This window comes from Oncorhynchus nerka, linkage group LG25, assembly GCF_034236695.1.
Source record: "Oncorhynchus nerka isolate Pitt River linkage group LG25, Oner_Uvic_2.0, whole genome shotgun sequence".
Taxonomy (NCBI): domain Eukaryota; kingdom Metazoa; phylum Chordata; class Actinopteri; order Salmoniformes; family Salmonidae; genus Oncorhynchus; species Oncorhynchus nerka.
In genome coordinates this window covers 14,521,485-14,539,966 of record NC_088420.1, presented here as the reverse complement: position 1 = coordinate 14,539,966, position 18,482 = coordinate 14,521,485, and the positions used below count along the sequence as shown (strand labels likewise).

The following is an 18,482-nucleotide window of genomic DNA, read 5'->3' as shown; positions in this document are numbered from 1 at the left end:
GGCTATATACAGGGGTACCGGTACAGAGTCAATGTGGAGGCTATATACAGGGGTACCGGTACAGAGTCAATGTGGAGGCTATATACAGAAGGTACCGGTACAGAGTCAATGTGGAGGCTATATACAGGGGTACTGGTACAGAGTCAATGTGGAGGCTATATACAGGGGGTACCGGTACAGAGTCAATGTGGAGGCTATATACAGAGGGTACCGGTACAGAGTCAATGTGGAGGCTATATACAGGGGTACCGGTACAGAGTCAATGTGGAGGCTATATACAGGAGTGTACCGGTACAGAGTCAATGTGGAGGCTATATACAGGGGTACTGGTACAGAGTCAATGTGGAGGCTATATACAGGGGTACCGGTACAGAGTCAATGTGGAGGCTATATACAGGGGGTACTGGTACAGAGTCAATGTGGAGGCTATATACAGGGGTACCGGTACAGAGTCAATGTGGAGGCTATATACAGGGGTACCGGTACAGAGTCAATGTGGAGGCTATATACAGGGGGTACCGGTACAGAGTCAATGTGGAGAGCTATATACAGGGGTACTGGTACAGAGTCAATGTGGAGGCTATATACAGGGGTACTGGTACAGAGTCAATGTGGAGGCTATATACAGAGGTACTGGTACAGAGTCAATGTGGAGGCTATATACAGGGGTACTGGTACAGAGTCAATGTGGAGGCTATATACAGGGGTACTGGTACAGAGTCAATGTGGAGGCTATATACAGGGGTACTGGTACAGAGTCAATGTGGAGGCTATATACAGGGGTACTGGTACAGAGTCAATGTGGAGGCTATATACAGGGGTACCAGTACAGAGTCAATGTGGAGGCTATATACAGGAGGTACTAGTACAGAGTCAATGTGGAGGCTATATACAGGGGTACTGGTACAGAGTCAATGTGGAGGCTATATACAGAGGGTACTGGTACAGAGTCAATGTGGAGGCTATATACAGGGGTACTGATACAGAGTCAATGTGGAGGCTATATACAGGGGTACCGATACAGAGTCAATGTGGAGGCTATATACAGGGGTACCGGTACAGAGTCAATGTGGAGGCTATATACAGGGGTACTGATACAGAGTCAATGTGGAGGCTATATACAGAGGGTACCGGTACAGAGTCAATGTGGAGGCTATATACAGGGGTACCGGTACAGAGTCAATGTGGAGGCTATATACAGAGGGTACCGGTACAGAGTCAATGTGGAGGCTATATACAGAGGGTACCGGTACAGAGTCAATGTGGAGGCTATATACAGGGGTACCAGTACAGAGTCAATGTGGAGGCTATATACAGGGAGTACCGGTACAGAGTCAATGTGGAGGCTATATACAGGGGTACCGGTACAGAGTCAATGTGGAGGCTATATACAGAGGGTACCGGTACAGAGTCAATGTGGAGGCTATATACAGAGGGTACCGGTACAGAGTCAATGTGGAGGCTATATACAGAGGGTACCGGTACAGAGTCAATGTGGAGGCTATATACAGGGGGTACCAGTACAGAGTCAATGTGGAGGCTATATACAGAGGTACCGGTACAGAGTCAATGTGGAGGCTATATACAGGGGGTACCGGTACAGAGTCAATGTGGAGAGCTATATACAGAGGGTACCGGTACAGAGTCAATGTGGAGGCTATATACAGGGGTACCGGTACAGAGTCAATGTGGAGGCTATATACAGGGGTACCAGTACAGAGTCAATGTGGAGGCTATATACAGGGGTACCAGTACAGAGTCAATGTGGAGGCTATATACAGGGGTACTCAGTACAGAGTCAATGTGGAGGCTATATACAGGGGTACCAGTACAGAGTCAATGTGGAGACTATATACAGGGGTACCGGTACAGAGTCAATGTGGAGGCTATATACAGGAGGTACCGGTACAGAGTCAATGTGGAGGCTATATACAGGGGTACCGATTACAGAGTCAATGTGGAGGCTATATACAGGGGTACCGGTACAGAGTCAATGTGGAGGCTATATACAGGGGGTACCAGTACAGAGTCAATGTGGAGGCTATATACAGGGGTACCGGTACAGAGTCAATGTGGAGGCTATATACAGGGGTACCGGTACAGAGTCAATGTGGAGGCTATATACAGGGGGTACCGGTACAGAGTCAATGTGGAGGCTATATACAGGGGTACTGAGTACAGAGTCAATGTGGAGGCTATATACAGGGGGTACCGGTACAGAGTCAATGTGGAGGCTATATACAGGGGGTACCGGTACAGAGTCAATGTGGAGGCTATATACAGGGGTACCGGTACAGAGTCAATGTGGAGGCTATATACAGAGGGTACCGGTACAGAGTCAATGTGGAGGCTATATACAGAGGGTACCGGTACAGAGTCAATGTGGAGGCTATATACAGAGGGTACCGGTACAGAGTCAATGTGGAGGCTATATACAGGGGTACCGGTACAGAGTCAATGTGGAGGCTATATACAGGGGTACTGGTACAGAGTCAATGTGGAGGCTATATACAGGGGTACCGGTACAGAGTCAATGTGGAGGCTATATACAGGGTACGGTACAGAGTCAATGTGGAGGCTATATACAGGGTACCGTACAGAGTCAATGTGGAGGCTATATACAGGGAGTACTGGTACAGAGTCAATGTGGAGGCTATATACAGGGGTACCGGTACAGAGTCAATGTGGAGGCTATATACAGGGGATACCGGTACAGAGTCAATGTGGAGGCTATATACAGGGGGTACCGATACAGAGTCAATGTGGAGGCTATATACAGGGGTACTGGTACAGAGTCAATGTGGAGGCTATATACAGAGGGTACCGGTACAGAGTCAATGTGGAGGCTATATACAGAGGGTACCGGTACAGAGTCAATGTGGAGGCTATATACAGGGAGTACCGGTACAGAGTCAATGTGGAGGCTATATACAGGGGTACCGATACAGAGTCAATGTGGAGGCTATATACAGGGGTACCGGTACAGAGTCAATGTGGAGGCTATATACAGGGAGTACCGGTACAGAGTCAATGTGGAGGCTATATACAGGGGGTACCGGTACAGAGTCAATGTGGAGGCTATATACAGAGAGTACCGGTACAGAGTCAATGTGGAGGCTATATACAGGGGGTACCGGTACAGAGTCAATGTGGAGGCTATATACAGAGGGTACCGGTACAGAGTCAATGTGGAGGCTATATACAGAGGGTACCGGTACAGAGTCAATGTGGAGGCTATATACAGGGGTACCGGTACAGAGTCAATGTGGAGGCTATATACAGGGGTACCGGTACAGAGTCAATGTGGAGGCTATATACAGAGGGTACCGGTACAGAGTCAATGTGGAGGCTATATACAGGGGGTACCAGTACAGAGTCAATGTGGAGGCTATATACAGGGGTACCGGTACAGAGTCAATGTGGAGACTATATACAGGGGTACCGGTACAGAGTCAATGTGGAGACTATATACAGGGTACGGTACAGAGTATGTGAGGCTATATACAGGGGTACTGTACAGAGTCAATGTGGAGGCTATATACAGGGGTACCGGTACAGAGTCAATGTGGAGGCTATATACAGGGGTACCGGTACAGAGTCAATGTGGAGGCTATATACAGGGGGTACCGGTACAGAGTCAATGTGGAGGCTATATACAGAGGGTACCGGTACAGAGTCAATGTGGAGGCTATATACAGGGGTACCGGTACAGAGTCAATGTGGAGGCTATATACAGGGGTACCGGTACAGAGTCAATGTGGAGGCTATATACAGGGGGTACCGGTACAGAGTCAATGTGGAGACTATATACAGGGGGTACCGGTACAGAGTCAATGTGGAGGCTATATACAGGAGAGTACTGGTACAGAGTCAATGTGGAGGCTATATACAGGGATTACCGGTACAGAGTCAATGTGGAGGCTATATACAGGGGTACCGGTACAGAGTCAATGTGGAGGCTATATACAGGGGTACCGGTACAGAGTCAATGTGGAGGCTATATACAGGGGTACCGGTACAGAGTCAATGTGGAGGCTATATACAGGGTGTTCCAGTACAGAGTCAATGTGGAGGCTATATACAGGGGTACCAGTACAGAGTCAATGTGAGGCTATATACAGGGTATTCGGTACAGAGTCAATGTGGAGACTATATACAGGGGTACCGGTACAGAGTCAGTGTGGAGGCTATATACAGGGAGTACCGGTACAGAGTCAATGTGGAGGCTATATACAGGGAGTATGCAGTACAGAGTCAATGTGGAGACTATATACAGGGGGTACCGGGTACAGAGTCAATGTGGAGGCTATATACAGGGTATTACGGTACAGAGTCAATGTGGAGGCTATATACAGGGTATTACGGTACAGAGTCAATGTGGAGGCTATATACAGGGTATTACGGTACAGAGTCAATGTGGAGGCTATATACAGGGTATTACGGTACAGAGTCAATGTGGAGGCTATATACAGGGTATTACGGTACAGAGTCAATGTGGAGGCTATATACAGGGTATTACGGTACAGAGTCAATGTGGAGGCTATATACAGGGTATTACGGTACAGAGTCAATGTGGAGGCTATATACAGGGTATTACGGTACAGAGTCAATGTGGAGGCTTTATACAGGGTATTACGGTACAGAGTCAATGTGGAGGCTATATACAGGGTATTACGGTACAGAGTCAATGTGGAGGCTATATACAGGGTATTACGGTACAGAGTCAATGTGGAGGCTATATACAGGGTATTACGGTACAGAGTCAATGTGGAGGCTATATACAGGGTATTACGGCACAGAGTCAATGTGGAGGCTATATACAGGGGGTACCGGTACAGAGTCAATGTGAGACTATATACAGGGGTACCAGTACAGAGTCAATGTGGAGGCTATATACAGGGGGTACCCACAGAGTCAATGTGGAGACTATATACAGGGGTACCGTACAGAGTCAATGTGGGAGACTATATACAGGGGGTACCGTACAGAGTCAATGTGGAGGCTATATACAGGGGGTACCAGTACAGAGTCAATGTGGAGGCTATATACAGGGTATTACGGTACAGAGTCAATGTGAGGCTTTATACAGGGTATTACGGCACAGAGTCACTGTGTGGAGGCTATATACAGGGTATTACGGTACAGAGTCAATGTGGAGGCTATATACAGGGTATTACGGTACAGAGTCAATGTGAGGCTATATACAGGTATTACGGTAACAGAGTCACTGTGGAGGCTATATACAGGGTATTACGGCACAGAGTCAATGTGGAGGCTATATACAGGGTATTACTGCACAGAGTCAATGTGGAGGCTTTATACAGGGTATTACGGTACAGAGTCAATGTGGAGGCTATATACAGGGTATTACGGTACAGAGTCAATGTGGAGGCTATATACAGGGTATTACGGTACAGAGTCAATGTGGAGGCTATATACAGGGTATTACGGTACAGAGTCAATGTGGAGGCTATATACAGGGTATTACGGTACAGAGTCAATGTGGAGGCTATATACAGGGGGTACCGGTACAGAGTCAATGTGGAGACTATATACAGGGGGTACCAGTACAGAGTCAATGTGGAGGCTATATACAGGGGGTACCGGTACAGAGTCAATGTGGAGACTATATACAGGGGGTACCGGTACAGAGTCAATGTGGAGACTATATACAGGGGGTACCGGTACAGAGTCAATGTGGAGGCTATATACAGGGGGTACCAGTACAGAGTCAATGTGGAGGCTTTATACAGGGGGTACCGGTACAGAGTCAATGTGGAGGCTATATACAGGGGGTACCGCTACAGAGTCAATGTGGAGGCTATATACAGGGGGTACCGCTACAGAGTCAATGTGGAGGCTATATACAGGGGGTACCGGTACAGAGTCAATGTGGAGGCTATATACAGGGGGTACCGCTACAGAGTCGATATACACGTTATAGATATTACAAGTGAAGCAACTACCTCCCTTATGAATGGTTGCAATTGCTGTTTCTTCAGTATAATTGTGCTGATGTTGTGATGGAACACAAATTTAAATTAATTGTTATTTGTGTTTGTAGTCTTTCATGAACCCACGATTCACCGCAGGCCCACGAGGCCCTCCTATAAGAATGGGCAACCAGGTAAACAAACTACAGTACCCAGCATTCTCCACCAACATCACCATACAATGCTGTCATCAGTCTACCCAGTCTACTGTCGTTTAACAAATAGATTTACCTCCGTATGAGTTATACCTCCCTCTTTCCCCTGTATGTCTTGTAGCCTCCTGGCGGTGGCCCTGGCCCCCATCTCATGCTCCAAACCATGGATCACACACGACCACAAGGCCATCCTAACTTGGGACCAATGCAGAGGATGAGTGGGCCTCGAGGAATGGGCCCTATGGGGCCAGGACCTCAGGTAGGCCACTACTGTTCTGCTCCCATTATATCTAGTAATGTTACACCCCTGTCTGTAGACAGCCGTTATATCAGACTGGTAATGTTACACCCTGTCTGTAGACAGCCGTTATATCAGACTGGTAATGTTACACCCTGTCTGTAGACAGCCGTTATATCAGACTGGTAATGTTACACCTCCGTCTGTAGGCAGCCGTTATATCAGACTGGTAATGTTACACCCCATCTGTAGGCAGCTGTTATATCAGACTGGTAATGTTACACCCCCATCTGTAGGCAGCCGTTATATCAGACTGGTAATGTTACACCCCCGTCTGTAGGCAGCCGTTATCTCTAAGCAGTTTACAAAACGTCTGTAGTCTTTCAGAGACTAGCCCCCTGATTATTGAAACTGCCTGTCACCATCATCCATCCAGTCTGTCTCGGTTCTTGGCCTTGGTTCGGTCTGGTTATGGTAGTCTGATTCTTAGTTGTCGTTGCAGAACTTTGGTGGTGGGATGCGGCCTCCACATAACGCCATGGGCCCTGGGATGCCAGGAGTGAACATGATGTGAGCCTTGTCTCTATTACTCTCCTTTCACATGATGCATCTCCCGTGTGTGTTGTTTTCTAACTGGGGTTTCTCTCGTCACAATGCAGGGGCCCAGGTGCTGGACGACCATGGCCCAATCCGAACAACGGCAACTCAGTGAGTCCAACTTCCCCTCTAGACACGGAGTATACAATACATTAGGAACACCTTCCTAATATTTAGTTGCATCCCCCTTTTGCCCTCAGAACATGCTCAATTTGTCGGTGCATGGACTCTACAAGGTGTCGAACGCGTTCCACGGGGATACTGGCCCGTGTTAAAAATGATTCTTTAACCTGTCTCCTCCCCTTCATCTACAGTCGTGGCCAAAAGTTTTGAGAATGACACAAATATTAATTTTCACAAAGTCTGCTGCATCAGTTTGTATGATGGCAATTTGCATATACTCCAGGATGTTATGAAGAGTGATGAATTGCAATGAATTGCAAAGTCCCTCTTTGCCATGCAACTGAACTGAATCCCCCAAAAACATTTCCACTGCATTTCAGCCCTGCCACAAAAGGACTAGATGACTTCATGTCAGTGATTCTCTCGTTAACACAGTTGTGAGTGTTGACGAGGACAAGGCTAGAGATCACTCTGTCATGCTGATTGAGTTCGAATAACAGACTGGAAGCTTCAAAAGGAGGGTAGTGCTTGGAAACATTGTTCTTCCTCTGTCAACCATGGTTACCTGCAAGGAAACGCGTGCCGTCATCATTGCTTTGCACAAAAAGGGCTTCACAAGCAAGGATATTGCTGCCAGTAGGACTGCACCTAAATCAACCGTTTATCGGATCATCAAGAACTTCAAGGAGAGCGGTTCAATTGTTGTGAAGAAGGCTTCAGGGTGCCCAAGAAAGTCTGGCAAGCGCCAGGACCGTCTCCTAAAGTTGATTCAGCTGTGGGATCGGGGAACCACCAGTACAGAGCTTGCTCAGGAATGGCAGCAGACAGGTGTGAGTGCATCTGCATGCACAGTGAGGCAAAGACTTTTGGAGGATGACCTGGTGTCAAGAAGGGCAGCAAATAAGTCACTTCTCTCCAGGAAAAACATCAAGGACAGACTGATATTCTGCAAAAGGTACAGGGATTGGAATGCTGAGGACTGGGGTAAAGTCATTTTCTCTGATGAATCCCCTTTCCGATTGTTTGGGGCATCTGGAAAAAAGCTTGTCCGGGGAAGACAAGGTGAGCGCTACCATCAGTCCTGTGTCATGCCAACAGTAAAGCATCCTGAGACCATTCATGTGTGGGGTTGCTTCTCAGCCAAGGGAGTGGGCTCACTCACAATTTTTCCTAAGAACACAGCCATGAATAAAGAATGGTACCAACACATCCTCCGAACTTCTCCCAACCATCTAGAGCATAGACAAATTCTGACAAACTCCAAGCATTGATTATGCAAGAATGGGCTGCCATCAGTCAGGATGTGGCCCAGAAGTTCATTGACAGCATGCCAGGGCAGATTGCAGAGGTCTTGAAAAAGAAGTGTCAACACTGCAAATATTGACTCTTTGCATCAACTTTATGTAATTGTCAATAAAAGCCTTTGATACTTATGAAATGCTTGTAATTATACTTCAGTATTCCATTGTAACATTTGACAAAAATATCTAAAGACACTGAAGCAGCAAACTTTGTGGAAATTAATGTTTGTGTCGTTCTCAACTTTTGGCCACAACTGTACACTGATTTGAAGTGGATATAACAAGTGACAGCAATAAGAGATCATGGCATATATATATATAAATCTATTATACACACCATGATGTTGTCTGTTCAGATTGCAGCAGTCTGTGTCTGACCTCTCTCAGTAGGAGCTCTGGAGATCTAATGCATTACCATGTTCCCAGTCCTGGATGTAATTGTAGTATTATATATCCCAGGCTACATCCTAAATGGCACCCTATTCCCTTTATAGCGCCTTACACAACCCATAAGGCCCCTGTTTAAAGAAGTGCACTATATAGGGAATAGGGTGCGGGACACCCCCAGCTTCCATGTAAGATGGATAATGATAAGGCTAAAATGATGAATGATACCGTTTTGAGAGGTGAACACCGATTTAGATTTCCTGTAATGTTGTGGTTGTTTCAGATGCCTTACTCATCACCTTCTCCTGGAGCGTATGGGGTAAGTACTCTCTGACGACCTCTCTCTCTCACACACTTCAGTCAGATACCAGTATATTATTGTTTTCGTGTTTGTAGATTTCACCCTGGTACAGATACATTGCTGGTTTTGTGATTCACTGTTTAATTATAAATGGGTTGTGTTCTTCTGACACTCTAAAGGGGGGTTCTGGTGGAGGGGGACCCACCGGAACACCCGTTATGCCCAGCCCTGCGGGTAGGTACTCCATAGTCCACCTTGGGGAATAGGAATTCATGTAAAAATGTTTTGACAAATAACCGTCATCTTCAATGAGTGTGTTTGCCATCTTGGCTGTTCTCATTGCCCGAAGTACACTTGTCTATTGATTATCATAATAATAATTGAGATTGATTGCTTATCAACCACTTTTCAGACTCTAACAACTCTGGGGACAACCTCTACACTATGATCAACACTGGACCTGGCAACCGATCAAATGTGAGTTTGCTTCTCATACCAGCCCTCTCAAATCTGTTGTAGTAGTCACGTTGTTTCATGTTTCTTCATCGCCAGATAACTTTTAAGATACAATTATAAGAAACATTAACTAGTCCTACATAATGAAACTGTTCATCCCAAATGGCACCCTATTCCCTATATAGTGCACTATGGGCCCTGGACAAAATAACTGTTGTTATAAAGGGTGCCTTTTGGGACCCTATATAACTCTGTTGGGACATACCCTGTTTCTACCTGGCTTACTCTATTGGGACATACCCTGTTTCTACCTGGCTTACTCTATTGGGACATACCCTGTTTCTACCTGGCTTACTCTATTGGGACATACCCTGTTTCTACCTGGCTTACTCTATTGGGACATACCCTGTTTCTACCTGGCTTACTCTATTGGGACATACCCTGTTTCTACCTGGCTTACTCTATTGGGACATACCCTGTTTCTACCTGGCTTACTCGATTGGGACATACCCTGTTTCTACCTGGCTTACTCGATTGGGACATACCCTGTTTCTTCCTGGCCTAGTCTGTTGTGATAGTGGTTCCTGTTCTGTTGACATGTGTAGTAAGGCAGTGCTTGTCTCCCGCTACAGTTCCCTATGGGCCCTGGCTCTGACGGACCCCTCGGGGCCATGGCAGGCATGGAACCACACCACATGAATGGATCGCTAGGTAAAGCACTGCGCTGCCAGTGGTTACCATACAACATATAGTTCTCAAGTGCCAATTGGGGTTGTGTTCAGTTTAGAACAGTATTCACTAACCAGTGCATGACTAGTTGGGAGTAGTTGTTCATTCAGACAATCTGAACGTAGGCTCCCTCAATGGTGGTGTCTCAAATGACACCCTAATCCCTATATAGTGCACTACTTTTGACCAGGGCCCATAGGGTTCTGGTGAAAAGTAGTGCACTATATCGGGAATGGGGTGCCATTTGGGACTCAGGGTACAGTGTAGTAGATCAACCAGTAATGTGACGCAAGGAGACATATTCTCAGCAACAGTGCCAGGCTTTAGCATACATATATCTTTAGCATACATATATCTTTAGCATACATATATCTTTAGCATACATATGACCTGTTGCATTATTAGTTCAGTAAAGAATCGTAACGTTTTAATTTCAGTGTTCATGAACTATAAACGTTTATTTTTTTTAGGCTCTGGTGATATGGACGGACTCAACAAGGTGAATACTATAACATGGCTATACATATAGATTACTAGCAAAACATAACAAATCATTTGGACTAATTTGTGCAATACGTTTCTATTGAACTTCTTGTTTAGCCTGGGCCCAGATCTGTTGTCTCCTCCTATAGCCTGGGACCAGACCTGTTGTCTCCTCCTATAGCCTGGGACCAGACCTGTTGTCTCCTCCTATAGCCTGGGACCAGACCTGTTGTCTCCTCCTATAGCCTGGGACCAGACCTGTTGTCTCCTCCTATAGCCTGGGACCAGACCTGTTGTCTCCTCCTATAGCCTGGGACCAGACCTGTTGTCTCCTCCTATAGCCTGGGACCAGACCTGTTGTCTCCTCCTATAGCCTGGGACCAGACCTGTTGTCTCCTCCTATAGCCTGGGACCAGACCTGTTGTCTCCTCCTATAGCCTGGGACCAGACCTGTTGTCTCCTCCTATAGCCTGGGACCAGACCTGTTGTCTCCTCCTATAGCCTGAGACCAGATCTGTTGTCTCCTCCTATAGCCTGGGACCAGACCTGTTGTCTCCTCCTATAGCCTGGGACCAGACCTGTTGTCTCCTCCTATAGCCTGGGACCAGACCTGTTGTCTCCTCCTATAGCCTGGGACCAGACCTGTTGTCTCCTCCTATAGCCTGGGACCAGACCTGTTGTCTCCTCCTATAGCCTGGGACCAGATCTGTTGTCTCCTCCTATAGCCTGGGACCAGATCTGTTGTCTCCTCCTATAGCCTGGGCCCAGACCTGTTGTCTCCTCCTATAGCCTGGGACCAGACCTGTTGTCTCCTCCTATAGCCTGGGACCAGACCTGTTGTCTCCTCCTATAGCCTGGGACCAGATCTGTTGTCTCCTCCTATAGCCTGGGACCAGACCTGTTGTCTCCTCCTATAGCCTGGGACCAGACCTGTTGTCTCCTCCTATAGCCTGGGACCAGACCTGTTGTCTCCTCCTATAGCCTGGGACCAGACCTGTTGTCTCCTCCTATAGCCTGGGACCAGACCTGTTGTCTCCTCCTATAGCCTGGGCCCAGACCTTTTCTGCTCTTGCCAACTCCAGCGCTGTCAATGTCAAGAGGGACAATGACGACATTTAGACTACTTGTTGTTGCCTATTTACTTAGTCTCTTTCCTGCCTCCTCGCAGAACTCTCCAAACCATCTAAGTGGCATTAGTAACCCTCCTGGAACCCCGAGGGACGGTGACGAGTTGGGTGGGAACTTCCTGCACTCCTTTCAGAGTGAGAATGTAAGTCCCCTTCTCACCATGCAATATAAAACGTTTTAATGTGTTTTAGTGTAGGAGAGGATAAAATGGTAAGTGTTGAAGAAAAAGTTTTTAAAAATTGTTTCCTGTTGAACAAGATCAGGTAGTCACTCCATGTTTCAGTCAGTTTTCTTCCAATTAGTGCCTAGTGAACACAACCCAGCTGAGGCCACTGTGTTGCCAGTAACTATAAGTAGTGCCTATATGGCAGTATTGACTCCACAGTAAAGCTACGGTCATGGCACTTTGACACCCAAGGGAAGCCACAGTGACAGCATCATTGTGACAGCATCATTGTGACAGCATCATTGACTCTACAGTGGCAGTGTAGTGTGGGGGCACTGGGCAGTTGCCAAATAAGGTTTTTGGGGGCTAGAGTGAGGAAGTGCATTTCCTTTCTACAGTTGCAGTATGTGTTCTATTGTTTGTTGTGTGTGTGTGTCATGCCATTAGCGTAAGCTCTCCTGATTTGAACTCTGTCTGTACCCCTCAGCAGTACTCCCCTACCATGACGATGAGTGTGTGAACTCCCCTCAATCTGCCATCACTCAGAGGATCTGAGCTCATAACAGGACATGGCCAAAACGTATCAGCACAGAACCAGGGACAGGCGACATTTTGGTTCCACGCAATTCCAGAATGCTGATATGCGAATTTTCAAAATGGCGACTTCTTGCTCCTCTTCGTTCCAAATGAAGGACAGTTCTTCATTCATCACCACCCCAAGTGTGACGAAACCAGCTACTGAAACTACTGCATACATGACAATTTTTTTAAATTATTTGCAGAAATGATTATTCCCCCCCTGCCCAGCAAAGAAAATGGTCAAAGTTGACCTCTTATGATTTTATTATTGCTTTGTGGTGCAAGATGTTCTGTCCAGGTTTCAACTTATAGCCACCTAAAACACTGATGTGCATTAAGTTAAGCATTGTAAACTAGGAAAAACTCTCAATTTATTTTTTTCATATTTCAGGTCCTGCATTCAGCCACGCAGTATGCGTCACAAAATGAGTCTGAAAACAGGCGTCTGAATCTGCCTTTAACTCTGTGACAACTCCTTTAAATGACTTTGTCCCTATGTACTATTTATCCATATTTGAAGGGGAAGTGATGTGATCGAACTGGGCCTTTTTAACAGTTTAAGTGCTCAGTGGGTTTTTAAAAAGTGAAATTGGATCCCATTCAATGTGTCAACAAAATGTCATCGATAAGGAATGTTTTGTGGGTTATGGTTTTGTCGATGAGGAGAGCAATCGAATTCTGCACTGGTTTATTCAGCTTTTTATTTAAACAGTCTCACTGCTGTTCTTGTTCTCTGTCAAGGGGGAAAGCAAAGTTGGGCTAAACTGGGTTTGGAAACAACAGAGGTGCATGAACGCTGAGATCTGTGAACAACATACTACCTAGCTCCAGTCCACGTGATGTGTGTTTAACCTCTTCCCTGCCTGTGCTTAACACTGTCCTTTCTCTCAACATCGTTTTAGCCGTGGTTTCCTACTGTTCCATCTGGATGATGTGACGGTGAAAGAGTTCAACCCATTGTAACCTGAGATGCATATTGGTAGTTGGGTATTTTTGTCTCCTTATTGCTGTTTTTTTATATTTTGATACCAATTTGACTATGTATATTGACCCAGTTATTTTGAAATTAGTCCAACGCTTTCTAAACCATAAACTTAGCGGCAGTCTTGTAAATGTGATAAAAGGTTTATTTCATTTTCTGTGAATATTAAGCGTTATACACCTCTGTCCCAGGTTGCCTTTATTTACTGGTGTTTTCTTTATTTCAAACTGAGGAAAGAATGCTTGTTAATATAATTTTACAATGACTCAACTTCTTGTCTGTTTTTTCTTTTTATTTCTTCTTGTTTTCCCACTCTACAAAGCAAGCAGGGTCATTTGGATACTACCTAAAGCAGGGTCATTTGGATACTACCTAAAGCAGGGTCATTTGGATACTACCTAAAGCAGGGTCATTTGGATACTACCTAAAGCAGGGTCATTTGGATACTACCTAAAGCAGGGTCATTTGGATACTACCTAAAGCAGGGTCATTTGGATACTACCTAAAGCAGGGTCATTTGGATACTACCTAAAGCAGGGTCATTTGGATACTACTTAAAGCAGGGTCATTTGGATACTACCTAAAGCAGGGTCATTTGGATACTACCTAAAGCAGGGTCATTTGGATACTACCTAAAGCAGGGTCATTTGGATACTACCTAAAGCAGGGTCATTTGGATACTACCTAAAGCAGGGTCATTTGGATACTACCTAAAGCAGGGTCATTTGGATACTACCTAAAGCAGGGTCATTTGGATACTACCTAAAGCAGGGTCATTTGGATACTACCTAAAGCAGGGTCATTTGGATACTACCTAAAGCAGGGTCATTTGGATACTACTTAAAGCAGGGTCATTTGGATACTACCTAAAGCAGGGTCATTTGGATACTACCTAAAGCAGGGTCATTTGGATACTACCTAAAGCAGGGTCATTTGGATACTACCTAAAGCAGGGTCATTTGGATACTACCTAAAGCAGGGTCATTTGGATACTACCTAAAGCAGGGTCATTTGGATACTACCTAAAGCAGGGTCATTTGGATACTACCTAAAGCAGGGTCATTTGGATACTACCTAAAGCAGGGTCATTTGGATACTACCTAAAGCAGGGTCATTTGGATACTACCTAAAGCAGGGTCATTTGGATACTACCTAAAGCAGGGTCATTTGGATACTACCTAAAGCAGGGTCATTTGGATACTACTTAAAGCAGGGTCATTTGGATACTACTTAAAGCAGGGTCATTTGGATACTACTTAAAGCAGGGTCATTTGGATACTACTTAAAGCAGGGTCATTTGGATACTACCTAAAGCAGGGTCATTTGGATACTACTTAAAGCAGGGTCATTTGGATACTACCTAAAGCAGGGTCATTTGGATACTACTTAAAGCAGGGTCATTTGGATAATACTTAAAGCAGGGTCATTTGGATACTACCTAAAGCAGGGTCATTTGGATACTACCTAAAGCAGGGTCATTTGGATACTACCTAAAGCAGGGTCATTTGGATACTACCTAAAGCAGGGTCATTTGGATACTACCTAAAGCAGGGTCATTTGGATACTACCTAAAGCAGGGTCATTTGGATACTACCTAAAGCAGGGTCATTTGGATACTACCTAAAGCAGGGTCATTTGGATACTACCTAAAGCAGGGTCATTTGGATACTACCTAAAGCAGGGTCATTTGGATACTACCTAAAGCAGGGTCATTTGGATACTACCTAAAGCAGGGTCATTTGGATACTACCTAAAGCAGGGTCATTTGGATACTACCTAAAGCAGGGTCATTTGGATACTACCTAAAGCAGGGTCATTTGGATACTACCTAAAGCAGGGTCATTTGGATACTACTTAAAGCAGGGTCATTTGGATACTACTTAAAGCAGGGTCATTTGGATACTACTTAAAGCAGGGTCATTTGGATACTACCTAAAGCAGGGTCATTTGGATACTACTTAAAGCAGGGTCATTTGGATACTACCTAAAGCAGGGTCATTTGGATACTACTTAAAGCAGGGTCATTTGGATAATACTTAAAGCAGGGTCATTTGGATACTACCTAAAGCAGGGTCATTTGGATACTACCTAAAGCAGGGTCATTTGGATACTACCTAAAGCAGGGTCATTTGGATACTACCTAAAGCAGGGTCATTTGGATACTACCTAAAGCAGGGTCATTTGGATACTACCTAAAGCAGGGTCATTTGGATACTACCTAAAGCAGGGTCATTTGGATACTACCTAAAGCAGGGTCATTTGGATACTACCTAAAGCAGGGTCATTTGGATACTACCTAAAGCAGGGTCATTTGGATACTACTTCAAGCAGGGTCATTTGGATACTACTTCAAGCAGGGTCATTTGGATACTACTTAAAGCAGGGTCATTTGGATACTACTTAAAGCAGGGTCATTTGGATACTACTTAAAGCAGGGTCATTGGGATACTACCTAAAGCAGGGTCATTTGGATACTACTTAAAGCAGGGTCATTTGGATACTACTTAAAGCAGGGTCATTTGGATACTACTTAAAGCAGGGTCATTTGGATACTACCTAAAGCAGGGTCATTTGGATACTACCTAAAGCAGGGTCATTTGGATACTACCTAAAGCAGGGCCATTTGGATACTACCTAAAGCAGGGTCATTTGGATACTACCTAAAGCAGGGTCATTTGGATACTACCTAAAGCAGGGTCATTTGGATACTACCTAAAGCAGGGTCATTTGGATACTACCTAAAGCAGGGTCATTTGGATACTACCTAAAGCAGGGTCATTTGGATACTACTTAAAGCAGGGTCATTTGGATACTACTTCAAGCAGGGTCATTTGGATACTACCTAAAGCAGGGTCATTTGGATACTACTTAAAGCAGGGTCATTTGGATACTACTTCAAGCAGGGTCATTTGGATACTACTTCAAGCAGGGTCATTTGGATACTACCTAAAGCAGGGTCATTTGGATACTACTTAAAGCAGGGTCATTTGGATACTACTTAAAGCAGGGTCGTTTGGATACGACCTAAAGCAGGGTCGTTTGGATACTACCTAAAGCAGGGTCATTTGGATACTACCTAAAGCAGGGTCATTTGGATACTACCTAAAGCAGGGTCATTTGGATACTACCTAAAGCAGGGTCATTTGGATACTACCTAAAGCAGGGTCATTTGGATACTACCTAAAGCAGGGTCATTTGGATACTACCTAAAGCAGGGTCATTTGGATGCTACGTAAAGCAGGGTCATTCTCTAGTTTTGAGGATCATCAGCCACCTAGACAATCTCTCACACTCCACACACATAGATCTCACACTCGCTGAACTCGCAAATACTCTCATCTACTACCCCCCCTGACTGTCACAAAGTGGAGAAGTGTTCAAAATAAGAACCAGTAACACAACAAATGTATAAACTAACAATTTTTATGCATATAAAATATATATTTTTGAATTCAAGTACACATCAAATATGACAAGGAAGGGAAGAGGAGTCTTCCATACAAACTGGACAGACAGGAAGTGACTGGTGCTGAGGACCTCTGGTCCAGGGCCTGCATCCCAAATGGGACCCTTATCCTTATTTAGTGCACTACTTTCGACAAGGACCCATGGGGCCCTATGTAGTTTGAGCACCCCTGATGTAAGGAATAGGGTGCCAACTGGAAAGCAGATCTTGTATGCCTTAGCTTTTTGTCTGACCACTTTCATCCATTGGATTAGGGCCTTTCATCTACCTTACAGCACACAACAAGCAGATTGGTTGTACAGAACATCTCTCTGCTCCTGTAAGTGTGGGGAAACACAGGTGTATGTCTCGAGATCCAAGACTAGCCAGTACCAGCACTCCTCCATCTCCCTGCTGCCCCAGGGTCACAGTACACACCAGCCTGTAGCAGGCAGGACCCACCATCCTCACCTCCTCGCTCGGCGCCTTGACCAGACCACCACGGCAGAGGGCACTACAGCCTATCGCTTCCAGCCGAGACGACAGGAAGAACAGGCCGCAGGGGAACCACTCTGCCGGGCTGGGCCAAACCCGCTGAGACCTACAGAGGAGGACATGGTGGTGTCTCAATAGTGTGAAATAGGTTAATCTGTCTTGTCTGGTTCGTATACACAGGGATATGAAAACACTGGGTAGGTAAATGCAACAAGACAGTTGTCCACAAGGAATTTGCTTTTGCCTGTCCAGTTTCTTCTAGATCAGTTCATATCGGTGAATGAGATGAGACAAAGACACATTTAACGTGCCCAGGAGCGGGGTAATGGCGTAGCCTAAGCAGCTAGACTAATGTTAAAGATATGGGCTGTTAAACCGTGACAGTTACTTTTGTTTATAAACCGGGTGGTTTGAACTCTAAATGCTGATTGGCTGAAAGCCGTGGTATATCAGACGTTATACCACAGGTATGACCCCAAAATATTTTTACTGTTCTAATTACGTTGGTAACTAGTTTATAATAGCAGTAAGGCACCTCTGGGGTTTGTGATAAATGGCCAATATATCCATTGTATGTATCCAGGGACTTTGCGTCATGCATAAGAACAGCCGTGGTATAATGGCCATGTTCAGGTCTCTCCAGAGATGATCGATCGGGTTCAAGTCCGGACTCTGGCTGGGCCACTCAAGGACATTCAGAGACTTGTCCCAAAGACACTCTTGCGTTGTCTTGGCTGTGTGCTTAGGGTCATTGTCCTGTTGGAAGGTGATCTTTCGCCCTAGTCTGAGGTCCTGAGCACTCTGGAGCAGGTTTTCATCAAGGATCTCTCTACTTGCGCCACTCATCTCTCAATCCTGACTAGTCTCCCAGTCCCTGCTGCTGACAAACATCCCCACAGCATGATACTGCCACCACCATGCTTC

At 45.5% G+C, this 18,482-nt stretch overlaps 1 protein-coding gene across 4 annotated transcripts in view; it reads left to right on the top strand.

The window, feature by feature from the left end:
• Positions 1-13,888, top strand: part of LOC115124949 (single-stranded DNA-binding protein 3-like) — a 33,502-nt gene extending 19,614 nt beyond the window's left edge. For 2 of the 4 annotated variants that reach the window (XM_029654451.2, XM_029654454.2), the window contains 11 exons: positions 6,065-6,127; positions 6,270-6,407; positions 6,889-6,956; positions 7,046-7,094; positions 9,078-9,113; positions 9,275-9,329; positions 9,508-9,572; positions 10,184-10,262; positions 10,751-10,779; positions 11,932-12,033; positions 12,548-13,888. In XM_029654451.2, coding sequence (XP_029510311.1) covers positions 6,065-6,127; positions 6,270-6,407; positions 6,889-6,956; positions 7,046-7,094; positions 9,078-9,113; positions 9,275-9,329; positions 9,508-9,572; positions 10,184-10,262; positions 10,751-10,779; positions 11,932-12,033; positions 12,548-12,577 — 714 coding nt within the window. In that variant the 3' untranslated portion in view covers positions 12,578-13,888. Of the gene's footprint in view, positions 1-6,064; positions 6,128-6,269; positions 6,408-6,888; positions 6,957-7,045; positions 7,095-9,077; positions 9,114-9,274; positions 9,330-9,507; positions 9,573-10,183; positions 10,263-10,750; positions 10,780-11,931; positions 12,034-12,544 lie in introns of all 4 variants that reach the window. The other 2 variants (XM_029654450.2, XM_029654452.2) reach the window with 1 other exon arrangement.
• The last annotated feature ends 4,594 nt before the right edge of the window (positions 13,889-18,482 follow it).